General features: G+C 43.0%; 1 protein-coding gene across 1 annotated transcript in view; it reads left to right on the top strand.

Annotated features, from left to right (window-relative positions):
- Nucleotides 1-15,674, top strand: part of WDR7 (WD repeat domain 7) — a gene marked incomplete at both ends in the record, with an annotated part of 88,587 nt that overhangs the window by 47,067 nt on the left and 25,846 nt on the right. Inside the window, one exon of the mRNA XM_009697956.1 lies at nucleotides 1,759-1,980. Within this exon, the coding sequence (XP_009696258.1) occupies nucleotides 1,759-1,980 (222 nt within the window). The remainder of the gene's footprint in view (nucleotides 1-1,758; nucleotides 1,981-15,674) is intronic.

Here is a 15,674-nt window from a genome sequence, read left to right as displayed (position 1 = left end):
CCCAGCACCTCCTCCGCTGCCGGCTCCCCGCGCCTGCTGCAGCGCATTAGAATAGAAATCCATAACCAGAGCTGTGCTCATCCAAGCAGGGGAAGAAACTAAATTAAATGGTATAAAACAATCTTGGATCAGGACTTTGTGCCAATTCATCTTGATATAAGATGTCACACCGGGCTCTGTCTGAGCACCTGGGCTAGAGGCGTTTTTCGGGAGGGAGCCGCCATCAGTCATTTGCGGCGGGGGCACCCCCAGGAAGCGGGGAGCACCCCCAGGAAGGGGGCTGTGCCAGGCTACGGCGTGGGCTGCCGTGCCCCGCTTGCGGGCCTTGTGCTCCCCGGGCGCTGGGGAGGAGAGGCGGCAGCGCGGTGTAAGGTGCAAACGGTAACGAGAAAGTGGTAAAGTGGTGTCTGCAGATGGCGGGAGTGGGATAAGCGATTGCTGAACAATTAGAGCTGTTACGTCTTTTGCTTTGTCTGTTACAGCCTGTTTTCATCCTTCTTCCTCTGAAGGCAGTTACTATTGATTTTTTTCTTTCCTTTTTTTTTTTCCCCCCCCCTCCCCTACCATTGTTAAGCTTTCTGTTGTTTTTCTCTCCCTTTTTGCTGGCACATTGCTGTCACAGCTGCAGCGTGGGATGGTCTTCTAACATAGGTTCTAAAATTTGGTTAGCTTTCTTCTAGGTAATGTTTTCTTTCCTATTGAGTCACGTGAATGTCATTAGCAGAGAGAGACATCCAGTGCAACTCGCTAATTCACCCTTCGTTAATCCACAAGCCCAACGAGTTGCATTCGGTGCCAGGTGGTGCCTTTCGACTTCTCAGCAAAGGTTTAACAGCGGAGTTGCTGTAAGAAGGATTAAGACTTCATTATTTTTGTAGAATATATGGTAGGGCGTTTCCTAGTGTGCTGTGAATTAGTGTTATAGGTAAAAGTGAACTGTACTCGTCTGAGTATATGAATATGGTATTTTCATTCCAGGCAATTTCTTCTAAGATTTTCTTTCCTTACTCCAAAAAACCAAACTCCATCTGCTTAGTGAAATTCAAAATCTTTGGGCTGTATTACACTAATGCTGTAAAGTTCAGTTTTATTTCAAATTCATAATACGGTGAGGCTTTTTCCAGTGTTTTTAAGAATGTATGTTGAAATACCATATGTAACATTTCAGTGTTACAAAAACACTAGTGTGGTTTAATGACATATACTGTTATGCTAAAATTTAGTAAGAATCTGAATGTGATGATGGATCCTAGAACAAAAAGATGTGTTTGTATAATACAAATAAGTTATCCTAAAAATCCATCGTCTTTAAAAAAAAAAAAAAATTTACAGCTTGTTACGCAAATCTAAAATTAACAAGAAGCAAACCAAAAATTACCTTTCACAAAAACTAGACAAACACAGAGTTCCACAGATCTTTTATCAACTGAACAAATAAAACTCTGACATTAGACAGTCTTCTGGTGGCTCTTCTTATCCTGTCAGATCTTGACAGTTTTTGAATGGGTGGGTTTCACTGAAGACAGACCTTGCAATAGGTGCTATTTAGACTTTTATTGTGTATTGTAGGTTTTGAGAACTAAAATGAAATCATCTGCACCAGCCGAAAATCCCGGTAAGGGCAGTAACAGTCCTGAAGATTTGATTTAATTTAAACGGAAACATCTTTTATTTTCTCTGGGAAACACAGTGTTGTTTGGAGTATTAAAGATCAACTCTGGTTTTGATTTTTCTCATATTTGTTACTTTTCATTTTAGGTTGTCTCTCTGGTCTCCCACAAATGAAAAAAATATCTACGTCCTATGAAGAGCGACGGAAACAAGCCACGGCCATCGTCCTGCTGGGAGTGATCGGGGCGGAATTTGGAGCTGAAATCGAACCTCCAAAACTTCTCACTCGGCCACGTAGTTCCAGTCAGATTCCCGAGGGATTTGGTTTGACTAGCGGTGGATCTAATTATTCCTTGGCAAGGCATACCTGTGAGTATCCTGAATACTGTTTTCCCTTGTCTCCAGTATTGGGGGCAGGGAGAAGGGGGTGTTATTTACCTTTCAGTACAAACCAGTTCATTTAAAATATCCTTTCACTGGAAAAGATAAGGATTAGCAATTTTGAATGTACAATAAGCAACGCCACAGTAAGAGGTTGCCAAGAAATCAGTGCTGACAGAGCAAGCAGAATGGCGCGGTGGAGCTGGGGACTGGGTGTGGGGTTTGCAGTGGTGCTGCTGGGAGGGAGGCACCGACCGCGGGGGAGAACCAGTCTGGCGCTTTCTGGCATCGGCCAGCTCTTCTGGTGAAACTCTGACGTCCTTTATTCTCCTCCCAGTTAAACCAAAACACTTGCATTTCAGACTGCACTTATGCAATTTGTTCTTCTTTTTTTCCTTTTTTTTCTTTTTTTTTTTTGATCCTGAAAACGTTGCTTGTGTTAGTAGAGAAAGGGGGAGGAGACTATCAGCGCTCATCCTGCCTCCTCCATCAACTAACCTTCACTTTCAGCGCTTGGTAGGTCTTGCTCTTGGTGGAGTCGTTCCCCCTGTAACTGAGCACTGGCGAGTTTGCTTACTTCACACACCTACATTTTGGGGTGTTGATCAGTAGGCTATAGAAAAACGTACTTGGTGAGGAGGAGTGTGTGTAGAAGCATGCAAAATGTCCGATGTAAAAATCAGACGGATGAATTTCATGGAAAATGGTGGAATTCAAGATATGCTGTATAAAATGTAACAGTCTGATCCTGTTAAAATTAGTACTGTAGCGCTGATGTAATTATCCTTAGTATGGACAGTAAATATGATCTTACCGAAGATGGTTACATATCTGTGCATTGACTCTTTGATGTTAATAGTGCAAAATGTAGTGGAAGCAAATGCAGCAGCGGTGCCCTGATTCATACCATTATTTTGGCCGGGTTCCTGAGAATGCTGGTATTTGTTTGTCTTATGTGGAGGCTGGCAAAAGTCCCCTTTGTCATCTCTGTAAGATCTCTCTGAAGCACTACAGACTCATGGCCAGTGTTGCTTGAAAAACCATCCACTATCTGATTAGTTACAAAAGAATTCCACAGCAGTGGATTTCTCCTCCTGCACTAGTTCAGTCTTCACCTGATGCCCAAGCGCATTTGAGGGAAAGTGAAAAACACAAATAATTGAAAAGCAGCGTATTGTCTCAGCTCAAAGCTATTACGGGGGAGGCCTGGTAGTAATGATAAGAGAGAGGGACTGTCCTCTCTGGAGCCCTGGTTACATGCGCTGTACAGGCTTACTTCCACAGTGCGCTGTTCAGTGCATCAAACCTGAAAATGATTTGGAGGAGATGTGTGTCTCTCAGAGCAGTATTCTGTCCCTTGAAGGCCTTCTCTGCTACAGCCTGATTGAGGACATGCTTTGTCTTGGTCTCTTTTCTTGTGTTTCTGCTTCTTTGTGCTGGAAAGTAGTCTCGTTCCCAGTCTGTATCAGGCTACAAAGACTTCTGGAGAGAAAAGCTGCAAAACTCATTCTGATTTTTTTCTAGTAATTTTTTATTCTAACTCATTTTCCTATAAAATATGTAGGTAATGATGATAAATTTTATATTTTTATTTTATGAAGTGCAGGGAAAGTGCTGCCTTTTTAGTTACATGGCAATGTAATACTATAACAATAATAGATAAACACAGCTTTATTACTGTACTAATAGATTAAACATATTGTAGACCATTCCCTTCTGTTGAGGGCCATTAACCGGGGATGGTTTGCACCCATGCTGCTAAATTCCCTGAGCCTTTAGAGAAGGTAGTGGCATGCATCCTGCCCGCGGGGAATGGTCCGTTGCCCACGCAGCCCTGAGCCATGCCAGGAGTTGTGCAGGAGGGTGTGAGCGGGCACCCAGCAGCACTGAGCTAGCAGCCACTTCAACTGAATTGCAGAAGAACACGTTCAGGGGCTCGAGAACATCCTGGAGCACTGCTAAAGTCACTGGTGTGGGCACAGCCTCCATCTTCCACACAGTAGATGGCCGAAATTCACCTTCCATGAAGCGTGGTGCTTCTTCCACTGGTTTTTGGAAGGCAAAGGAAGGCTGGTTGAGAGAGTGCATACACAGCACAGTGCTCGCATTTGAAAAATGCGCAGTCCTGGTTGTGACAGTATGGAAATGTAGGGTTGGCTGTGCAGCACTTGACAAACCAAGTCATGTTTCTGAGAAACCTGGGGAAAGGTCTGTCATTTTTTTCAGCTGACATCTCCATATAACTCATTTGCAGATCCATTGCTTTGGTAAACAAGATGATTCTGTCAGCCCTTTGCAAACTGAAATAAAAAGTCTTGCAATTCTCTGCTTCCTCTTGTTTTACAGTTTCTTGGAGGTATATGGAGCTCTGCTTTAAATACTTGTGGTTTTTTGGTTTTTTGTTGTTTGGGTTTTTTTAACTGGAGTTATTGGGGTGTTATTTGTATATCTGTTTTCTCGTGTGTTCTGCATTATTGCCCATTTTAAGTTTCAAAGCTATTTGTCTCTTCAAATGGTAACAGGAAATGAAAGGAGGGAGAAGACTTTCCCATGTCTCTGGATGCGCCAGCAGAAGGGATTGTCTGTCCTCAGGTGGTCAAGACAGGTTCTTCCCTGGTTTTCTGTTACAGTGGAAGGCTGAGTCCACCTTTCCATCTCTGCAGACTGATATTTGAGTCAAAATAAGCTTTGTTTGTCTTTTAGGCTTCTTTATCATGGATCATTTCCATCACCAGTGCCTTGTCTTTGCCGTTCTCACAGTTGTGTAGGTCTGATGTGAGCCCATCGTTGGTGGTGTTGCTTTGTCAGAAGCATAACTAAGACGCTTGGGCCCATCTTTGATCCTCACAAGTTCTTTCTGTCAGTGTCTTTGTTTATCCATTTGCATGTTATTTTTGTTACATAAAGCTTAGCACAGTTTTATAAACTCTGGCGTTGAACGCCTATTAATCATTATCTCAGAAACACTGCACAACTGTCTGGCTGACTGTGTCTTCAGTGTAGACAAAGCTTGACATGTTAAAAGCTGAAAATTTAATTTGAGGCTGTGAAGTAATATCTGAAATAGATGAAGAGCCAGAGGAAGATCAGAAATAAAGACTAGTTGGAGGAAAAAGGTACAGGAGATACTGGGTTATGCTTTGGTTGATGATGGCATTAGCAGTAAACTTGATCTTTTTCATCACTTTTCACATACAGTCCTTCCTTACTACACGAGTTTGATGTAAGTCAGTATTGCTGTCTTGCTGGTGTGACCTGTCCTGAACCCACAGTACAATGTCACATTTCCGCAGAGGTGAGAAGTTACTATTTTCTCAGATATTTTGCTCAAGCAGAGCATATTACACCAGTACCTCTGACAGCAAATCTTGGAAAGAGCTTTGGTTTGTGGCATTTCCACCATAGCCACCTGCGCCACATCACACCTAGAGCGGGTTCTTCGGATCGGGATAAAGTAGAAGGGTGTTGGCGTGGTGTCCCAGACTGTTGTTGGCAGTTGGAGGTCTACTCCGGTCTTCTGTGAATGTGGTCCGCAGCACACTGGTGTGGGGACTGTCCCGCAGCAAGGTGCCTCCGAAAGGGAGGCAGGATAGGTGAAGGCTTGCCAAAAATGGGAATATTGCTTGCCAGGAAATGCTGTTCTCAGGATGGTTTTTTTCTTTATATGATCATGCTTGTTAAAAGGCCAATCTCGTTTTTACTCCACATATGTAATACTGCAGAAGGAATTAGTTTGAAAACTGGACAGTTGTTCAGAATTTCAGTTCTTTGAACAAGGAAAAGCAAAATTCCTAGTACGTGCTCAGACATGTTTTTTCTTTGACATGTGTTCTATTATGACTTTCAGACACCATACTAAAATACATACAGGTTATTGCTTTGTTTTCCAATGACACAGAAAATATTTTTGGCGTTTTAGAACAGATACAGAGTTGACAAGGTGTAGCCTGGTCTTGCGAAAGCTGGCTGTAGGACCTAGGTGATGGTGTGAACCAGCAACCCTTAGTTAAATGACTGGGTTTCCTCCGTTTCAAGTTGTATATTTGACTGGCTGGTGCCGTGGCATGTGGTACGTGCTGACTGAAGCCTGGTGCCGGGTGGCTGCTCCCGGAGCGAGGGGAGCTGCTTCCCCACGCTCGCTGCCGGGGATGCTTGCTTCCCCCCTCTCGCGCCGGGGGATGCTGGGGTGGGGGAGAGCTGGGAGCTGCTGCAGCTTGCTGCCGGTACAACAGCGTGTCCAGAAACCACTTCAGATGGTTCCTCTTCTCCCCGTCAGTCTAAGGTGCGATACCTTTATAATCATCATGTTTTGTTACCACATTCTGACACTGTATGCTGTTGAGTTATCCAAAGTAATGAGAAAATTTGCATGTGGCCTAAAGCCACAATATTCCCTATTTCAAAACAAGTCATCAAAACAAATCACTTCTGCATTTATACTATTAATGCACGCGGAGTTTTTGCTGTATAAATTGTGCACGTTGTGACTTACTGTATTTAAGAAAATAGTAGTTGTGATAATGCCTCTTTGAGAGGGTGGAATTCTCTAGAAATCCACACGGTGACCTTGCCTGACATCTTGCATTAATCTCTCTTGACCTTACAAATAGTTCATGAGATATTTAATTATAAAATGCCACCCAAAGAATTTCTCATTACAGATGCACCACATCACACTTAAACCGCAGCTAATGCTGTGTTTATAAAGTTAATGGGCTGATAAATCTGAGTGACTGTTCTGTCCTGAATATGAAAATACTTGCTTTTGTTGTTAATGCAGGGTATTTTTCAAAGCATCTGCCGTCAATATAGTTATTAATGATAAGCGTTTTGCCCTTTAACTCAGTCAGTGTCATATGCGACAGCATGTTCACGGCATTGAGTTTCTGGTACTGTTTTTGCAGGCCACGTGTACGTACTTCCTTCCAAAGCCAATTTTAGGGTTTCCACATTGCATAATCCATGGCAGTCACTCCAGTTTTGCTGGTTTCTGGATTAAACAAGCTAGCCAGTGGTTAGGTTCCTGTGGCAGACTCATGCTACCATTTTTCATTTTTTAATTATGATGTCCCATATTCATAGCAACTGACCTTCGTGCCTGTTGGGCAGAAGTCGGGGAGCAAGTGAAATTTCTGGACAGAAATAAAAATATGCCTGTCTGCATAGTTGTGTAGGTCTGTACTGCCTGGTGTTAAGACACTTTTTCCCATTACGGAACCGTGTTTGTAAAATGTTACACCTTTGGACTGTTCAGCCATGTCTCTGGAAACCCTCAGCCATAACAATCATTATGTTAGGATAAAGAAAATCTTTATATTTCAAAGTAGAATTTCAATAACATTGGAAATTTAGCACATCTATGTTTAAAGTAAGGATTTGCCATTAAGGAAGGAGCTTTGTGTTAGGTGTGTGTCCACCTTGTCCTTTTCTGTCCTCTCCCAGGGATATCTGTCAGACCTGAAGATGAGGGCAAAACCCGCTGGGGGTGAGCTGGGCAGCGCCAGAGCGGGGCTGGAAGTGGAGGAGGGTGGGAGAGGGTAAGCAGCCTGTGATAAGGATTGCCGGTCAGGTCTCTAGTTCTAGTAAGGGACCGCTGCTGTACAAAGTGGATGAGGTATCGCACGTTGTTATTTTCCGCAGTTTGGGATTTTTGCTCTTTTGCATTATTTACTGCCTGATAGTCAGGCTTCACCACTCAGCAGTGTCTTCTAAAAGTCTCATCGCGGCAGCCTATGAATGCCTGTCCTAAGCAAGGTATTTATCTTCCCAACAGTTCTATTGCTCCTAGAGTTGTGTCTGCGTATGTTAGAGAGAGGTTTACCTTTCTAGATGCGCTGTGGCTTTGCAATCCATTTTTATGCATATGTAGGCACACAAAAAGTAAGCAAGCACAAGATTACTTGGGGTGTGCAGTCAGGTATTTCACGTGGTTTGTTAAATTGGGGTTTCCAGCGTTACAGATTTTTGTATAGTATCCCAAATATATCTCAGCTGATAATAGAATTTAACACAGGATAAATTTGAGACTCTTGGTGAGCACGGGATTTTTTTGCTCCATCACCTACCTTGAAACCCTTTCTAATGTCTTTTGATCCATTAGTTCTAGATTGTGAAAATCTTTAAGTTGCCGCTCCAGCGAGGAGGAGGTCGCTCCCCGCTAATTGTATGCACCTACTGCAGCGCGGATAGGCTGAGCTAGCGGCAGCAATTAATACAGATGAGCGAGCGCTCGGGATCATCGCTTACAGAAGCAATAAATCAGTTGAGCACCTGAACAGCAGCCTTTCAGAGCAAATTAGGCAAACGGGCTGAGTAACTTAATTTAAACAAAACCAAAACCACAACAGCATGATTAAAGCAAATAACTGATTTTATTGTTGATAATGAGCCTGCCAGCCATGCGTACTGTTTTGGTGGCTGTATTTTTATATCGGTTATGCAGAAAGCTACTCAGATTTACATGGATCCTGTGTACTAGTAAGTCTAAAGTGTGCTTTTTTCCTTGGGTTGGTGTGATTAGATCAGTGTCTCGAGCAGAATTTTATCCCTGAAGGAAAAAAAAAAAAGAAGTGGAAAAATGGTGGTTTATGAAAATCTATATCTTAGACTCAGAGATAATATTTAGAAAAAATAGTCAATCTGTATGGCAGAAAACAGTCAATCTTTGTGACAGATACTGTGCCCTAATTTAAATCTGGTTTTTGGCTTTAGCAACAAAATAAAATCTTGAAAATTTTATTCACCATTTTCCCCAAATCCTGTGGGGGATGAGTGATTTGAATTATGTATTTTTAATCAGAGATTTCTTTTTTGCATATTTAATATTCTGGCTATTGTATTGGGCTGTATCTCGGCAAACTAAAAATCTCTCTCTGTGTTTGGACTATGAGGAAGCCTCAGCACCAAACAAGTCCCCATCAGTTGTGTTTTCCACCAGTCCGTATGCCTCTCTAAGTGAAGACTCAGCTTTGAGACTGCTACCACGTTTGGGGGTAATAAAAATTCAAGATACTGTATTTTTTTCTCAAACTTCAGCTTTCCAGGGTCCTGTAGGCTGCTTAGACCAGCCCGGATCGTTCCCCAGGAGTGTGTCAGACCTGCCAAGAAATGTCTTGGTGATGGCTGTCCATAACCGCGTTTGTGTCCATGGACCTTGTCTCCATCTGCCTTCTGTTTCCAAATATTTGAGCACAGGCTGTCGTATGAAATACTGGGCAAAATGCAAACACCTCCACCAGAGAACATTCACATTTTCTTCTCATGCGAAAGGAGCCAAAACAGCCTGGTTTTTCCAGGCTGCTCGTGGGGCAGCAGCACCGCAGGACCTGGCGTGCCACTGTGTGCGAGCAGACAGCAAAGCCTGGTGAGCTGGGGCGGGGGGAGGCTAAACCCAATGCAGGGGGCTTGGGAAGGTGCCCGAGGGAGAGCCGAGCCTGCGTGGGGCCGTGGGTGGGTGCCTGGCTGGCTACCAGCCTACCCTGGCTGCCCCGCAGGCCCCGTGCCAAGCTCCAAAGGTTGATCCCCGTCTCCCTCGCTCTTCCCTTGGCAGGACTTGGGTCCGCTTTGCCAACATGTTGCTGAGTGCTTGCAGGTCTTGGGGAGGGTTGGTTTAAGGTAAAAGGTTTGGTCTAGTAGCAAATATCCTGAAAATACTGCTCTGCAAATGTGTCAGATGTGAGTGAGGGTGTTTAAAACTTAAAGTGATAATATTATTCCCATTTTACAGAAAACCAACAGAAGCTTTTCGTGTAGAAGTAAGTGAGGGTAACTCGGTTATCTGTTTGAACACAGAGTATCACAGGAGATACGCACATTAGTAATTTCCTAAGAAAACAAAATGTGTATGGTTTTGCTGCTGGTCTGAGCTTGCCGTCCCCTAGTACCCTTTGAAAACACTACTGATGCCACCAGAGTCAGAGATTTTCATTTCCTGCAGTTCTTGTGACAACGGATGGTTGGACAGGTGTAGGGAGCACGTTGACGTCTGACGGAAAGGTACAGACGGCAGAGCCCCTGTCACTTTTGGCAATCTGGCGTTTATGGTGAGAGGCAATTAAAGTGGGATTCTCTTTTTGGTCCAGATGCAAGAGCTCCCTTCTGAGGACCCCTTCCCTGATCTAGTCATGTCTCACTTCAGCCCCTAATTCTCTGAAATGTGCCTTGCAACACCAAGTGCCTTGTGTTGCACGGGGCACCTGAGGGATCAACCCTTTGGGCTTAGGTCCAGTCCCATGATAGTGCCATTCTCGTTGCCCTTTGCAGCCCCTCCTCGAGCCGGGGTGAGATACGTAACATTGCTGAGAACCTCACAGTGTTTGTGAGGTGCAGAATTCCTCATTTAAACTCTTATGACTTCAGGCTTGCAGTCATGTGTTTTAATGTCCTGAGGGAAATGTATGTACAGGACGCAGCTGTAGCTCAAGATGAGAATACCTGCCCGAGTGAATGTAGTATCGGGCTAGCAGGATGTACCAGGATTAATTTAAATGGGTTTTTTTCATTTCTACGTGTTTGCGAGTGCATATGCAGCGTTTGCACTCCTTAGAAGCAGCATTTACATAAAGATCGCAGACCGGTGGCAAGTGTTTCTCGGTGCTGAGCAGACGTGCCAGGGTAGGGCAGTGTGTCACCCCAAGGCAGCAGCACATGGGACCCACTCCATCACTTGGACTCGCCTCTCCCCACCGCCTCCCGGAGGGACTGTCTTTGTCAACAGTCCTTGCCTAGAAGTATCTGAATATTTAAAAGCAGTTTCTGTAATGTCAATCTTTGCATTTAGGTGGGAAATTCAGAGAAATATATATTACTTTTTTTGTTTATACAGCTATTTTGCTTATTTTCTTTAAAGAAGTTTATTGTCAGAGAGAGAGAACTGATGCTGCCAGTATAAGCATATCTGAGGGAAGGTATAACTTCAGCCCCAGGGCCAGGTGACAAAGTGAACTGAAAGCAGGGATGCTTACGTGTTTGCTGTGCTAGATGATTTTTATATTTTGCAGCTGTGGTTCATAATTGCAATAGACGTTTTCTGGCCGTAGACCATTGTGATCGAGCGTATTTTCTGAGATTCATTCTTTCCTTCCTGATGTGGGTGGCAAAAGGGTCCTCTGTATTGGAATCTGATTACAATTTCCATTTTGAACAAATAGCCAACCGGTTGGGAGGCTGATGAAATGCGCTGAGTGCCATTGATGGCACAACAAGCAATAACGGTCTTTAGTGAGACAGATCGTGCACAAAGTCTAGATTATCATTCCATATTGGTCACAGGTGTTCAAGCTGCAATAGCTGTGCTAAAGGGAAGAGAGGAATTCTTTCCCCAAAAGAATTCGTAGTTTTATTTTGCTATGTTTTATATCGCTGATACCTGCTCTTAAATTAACATTGCCTCTAGAGTTAGTGTTGGACACGGCAGGTAAGTTGTATTTAAAAGTTACAGAGGGCTTAAACAACCAGCAGACAATAGTGCATTTGAGGATTCCATTACGTTATCTACAGGCAATGTTGCCAGCTTAAAATACGTATCTTCACGTGTCAAATGGGAAAGCCAAACTACATATGCTTTTTGCTGTTCAGTGTCTGTATCTAAGAAAATAGTGCCCAAACATTGTCAATCAATAGTTTGCATGTTTAAAAAGAACACTTCAGAATAACTTTTATGAACTGCTGCTTTGTAAGCTGTGACGAGTCAATAAATCCGCCTGTGCTTGCCTTTGTAATGAGTGAGATGAAGAGAAACTCAGAAACTAATTTAGTTCATACAGATTAACATTATTCCTTCATTAGGGTTGCAGATGCTAAGCCAAGCATCCTTACCTTAAAAGAATAGGAGAGAATAAGGATAATTGCAAACCCAGGAAAACACTTGTGAGACATTAGACTTAGTCATTTTGGGAAGGAGAAACATGAGAGAAAATATACCAAAAAAAAATGGCGTAATACCATTTTTGAGGCAGCTAGCAGAGATTTGGATTTACAATGGATGGGTTGATCAATGCTTAGGATTATAACTATTGGAAATTATTTAACTATTTTGGAGTTTCTCTTGACCTTTTTTCTAATTAATAGTCTTTGCTGCGAGCTTTTGCACTCATTGGGAAGAAGGTGGGATTTGCTGAGTAAGAAACATGTGAAAATCGTAGTTGTCTTTTTGTTGCCCTTGTTCTTCAGAGAAGTACCAGCTGCATGTCGAAACAGCAGCCAAGCAGGAGGGCTCTGATCTCAACTTGCACTCCTGCTGCCAGAGCCACGTGAGCTTTAGGAACACAGTCACTTCAGGGTGCTGCCAGGGCTCCCCTTTTCCTTCTGGCTCTTCCTTCTGGCTCTTCCCCCAGGCTCCCTGAGCTGCTCCAGCACCAAGGACATTGGGCTGGCCTGGGGAGCTCGTTGCTTAAAGATGTAAGTAGGGTTAAGCATTTGTGGAATAACAAGGAGTAGTGAAAACTGCAGTAAACGTAGGGTATGTTGAAGGGTATAACCCTTAACGCAGTCCAGCCTGCTGACGGTTAGGGAGTGGGAGCCTGGGGATTTTGGGGCAGTTCCCCTATCTACTTGTCTACAGCAGGAACTTTTGTACTAGCTGCTAGGTCAGTGGCTCATGGTGGTAAGATTAGGTGAGCGGTCTTTCATCTAATCCAAAGTGGCATGTCCTGTCTTCACACATATGTGAGTGCATATGTATGACTATAAATTTTGAAGTGTTTTATTTTACATACACTGTATCAGTGTTATTTCCCAACTTTTCATCATATATGTGCTCTTTCCATATAGGCAACAGAGTTGTGTCACTGTGCAACTGGCTGTACTTAGTACTTACAATGTAAAAAAAAAAAAAGAAAGAAAGAAAATTGTTTACATATATACATCCCTTGTTAACATCAGATTTCTTTAATTTTATGTTTTATAAGCATTTGTGTTCATTCTTGTGAAATGTCATAGCATAGGGGCACGTAATCAACTCAAACGTGTATGACTGGAGTATCGTATTGGGGATCATCTCTGAGATGATGGTCTGCAGCTGATTGGAATAAATTGCTCTGGAGAACAGCAGTAAAAATTACAGAATGACAGAGCAGCCCAGGTTGGAAGGGACCTTGAAAGATCGTCTGGTCTGACCCTTTGTGGGAAAGGGAGCCGAGGTTAGATTATCTACCACCCTGTGCAGTCACATGTTGAAAACCTGCAGCGATGGGGACTCCGCCATGTCCCTGGGGAGGTTGTTCCAGTGAATGATTGTTCTCATTGGGAAAAAAAAAAAAAAAAAACACAAAACAACAAACCTCTTATGTCAATATGAAACCTTGTACTCATTGCTGCTTGTCTTCTCTGTGTGGCTCCTTGTGAAGAGAGAGCCTCTGTCCTCTGTGTAGCTGCCCTTTAAGTATGGGAACATTGTGATGAGGTCATCCTGAGCCTTCTCTTCTCCAAGGAGCAGAGACCCAACTCCTTCAGTCAGTCCTTCAGCTAGTCCTTGTGTCCCCCTCAGCATAAAGATGATGGCACGTTGTCTAGAAGTACAATTGCAACCTGTCTTAACACAGCTAGCTGCGGCCAGGGAAGCAATCCATCAGCACGGGCACTGGGCTGACACTGTCGTAAGCTGGTTCAGAGATCTATGTGTTGGAAAACTAATCGCTGCTGGTGTGGTTATCTTGCTGTTGCTGTAGTTACCAGTTTAGCATAAGAGATGTTATTGCCAGAGTCTTTGTTTCAAGCTATGGCTTGAATGGGTTGTAATTCAAAATGTGTAGCAACAGCTAAAAAGAAAAGGAGCTGTTTTTACCCTACGCCCTGGCCTTTGGAGAGCTTTGATTTCATCTTCAAAACTGCTCAAGTACACACAAACATAACCTCTTGCTCCAGTAGTGCCCAGTCGCTCAGGTTTTATTTTCTTCAAAAATAAATCTGGTTGAATCAATTACAGGGTTGCCCTGTGAAGAGCCTAATGACGATGACATCAGCTGCAGCATAGACCCGGCTATAGGTGTGCTACCGCAGTTGAGGGGACAGGCATCTTTGGGGTGACAGAGCCTGGGGAGACAGGGGTATCTTAGATAGCTGGGCTGCCCTGAGACTTTGTATTGCTCACATGGCTTTTGCAGCAGTCGAGAATAAAATACACATCATTGTTGGTATGGATATGTTTATATTTCAGACACCGGTGCTATGGAGAAGGTTAAGTTGTGACCCTTGATCCCTGCAAGCAGTTGCATTGACTTGAGTTATTTCATTGATATTGTGCATCTTCCACTGTCACTTAGGTCACAGGTTGTCCTAACTGCTTAAGAGTATTTGTTACAATTATGTGTAACGGGAGAAAACTTCTAAGATTAACATATAGTTTGGTCAGCGCTGTGATGGAAAAACCCAGCTACTTCCTATGAAATCATGATCACTTTTATGGAAGTAGTTTTCTCCAGAAAACATTATATAATTTAGATTAAAATAAATAGTGTGGTTTAATGGAATTATGCAATTAACAGGAATGAAAATACAAAGTTTAATGCACAGTTATGACCCAAGTCATATTGGTTTTCTCCTTCCTGCTAGATTGTAAACAAATTTGGGATTAAAATAATGATAGTTTACTCTTTCTATAGCACTGTAATATAATTTCATAGTTAGAGGAAGAATGCATTTAAGCCAGCATAGTTGAGTTCTCTCCATAAATTGAAACAAGTCTGATCTAAAACTCATTTACTGTCTTGGAACAGAATTGATCTTACTTTCACATTTGATTCCCCCACTGCAGATTTTGAGAGGAAGAAAAATGGCATTGTTAGGTCAGTTTAACTAGGCCAGAGTTAGACAGAAAAGACTGGGAAACCAGCTATTATAAACACTTTCTTCTTTTTCCTTTGTCTCCCTTCCTAACAAATTGTGCAAAATCTTACAGAATTTTAAAACGGCTTAGGGGCAGCATTCGTCTGGCCCCACTTACGGATATCCTTCACTGTCTGTTCACTTAATGTAAAAAGCAATATATAGTACGCTGTTTAATAGAAATGCTGGGAATTTACTGCATCTAGGATTGGTTGTTCTGACCTGTTAAACCTCTGTTGAGTTTCCAGAATGTACATAGATAATTAATACGGAGGAAATGTTACCTTTAAGATTAAATAACATTTCTGAAGTTTTTAAGTCTTCAAAGTGGATGAGGACACTTCCTTTCTGATCAGATATGAGGCAAAAAAACCCAATTTTTTTTCTTCTATTGTTAAAAAAATGAAATCTTAACTGTCCAGCAAAGCACCAAATCCCGTTTGTGCTGCAGAAACACATTCAATTAGGAAACCTTTAATTTTCAAAACCCTGAGAGGCTGTTAGAAATTTGAGGGCAACCTTTGGTTCCTCGTGCGGGCGGGGAGGCGGGGCAGCGGGTGGGGTGGCAGAGGGGGCCTCCCCGCATCCTTTCCTGTGCTGCGTGATCGCCTCCGCTGGGCTCCAGTCACCCGTCCGTTAGCTTTGGCACGCTTACGGACATTCACCTTGTTGATACCAATGCAAAGAAGGGCTTACAGTCAGAAGTGTCATTTTAAACGTACATTTTTACTAGTCCCGACTCCTGCTCTTTTTTCAGCTGGTGGGAGCCTCAAGTAACAATTTAAACTTACGGACAAGATAAGCGTGGACTACCTTTCTCTAGGTGTTTTTCAGAACACTCTAACCTCTTGAGTATTTGT

This window comes from Cariama cristata, unplaced genomic scaffold (genome assembly GCF_000690535.1).
Source record: "Cariama cristata isolate BGI_N322 unplaced genomic scaffold, ASM69053v1 scaffold28483, whole genome shotgun sequence".
Classification (NCBI taxonomy): domain Eukaryota; kingdom Metazoa; phylum Chordata; class Aves; order Cariamiformes; family Cariamidae; genus Cariama; species Cariama cristata.
This window is presented reverse-complemented; position numbering and strand designations above follow the sequence as displayed.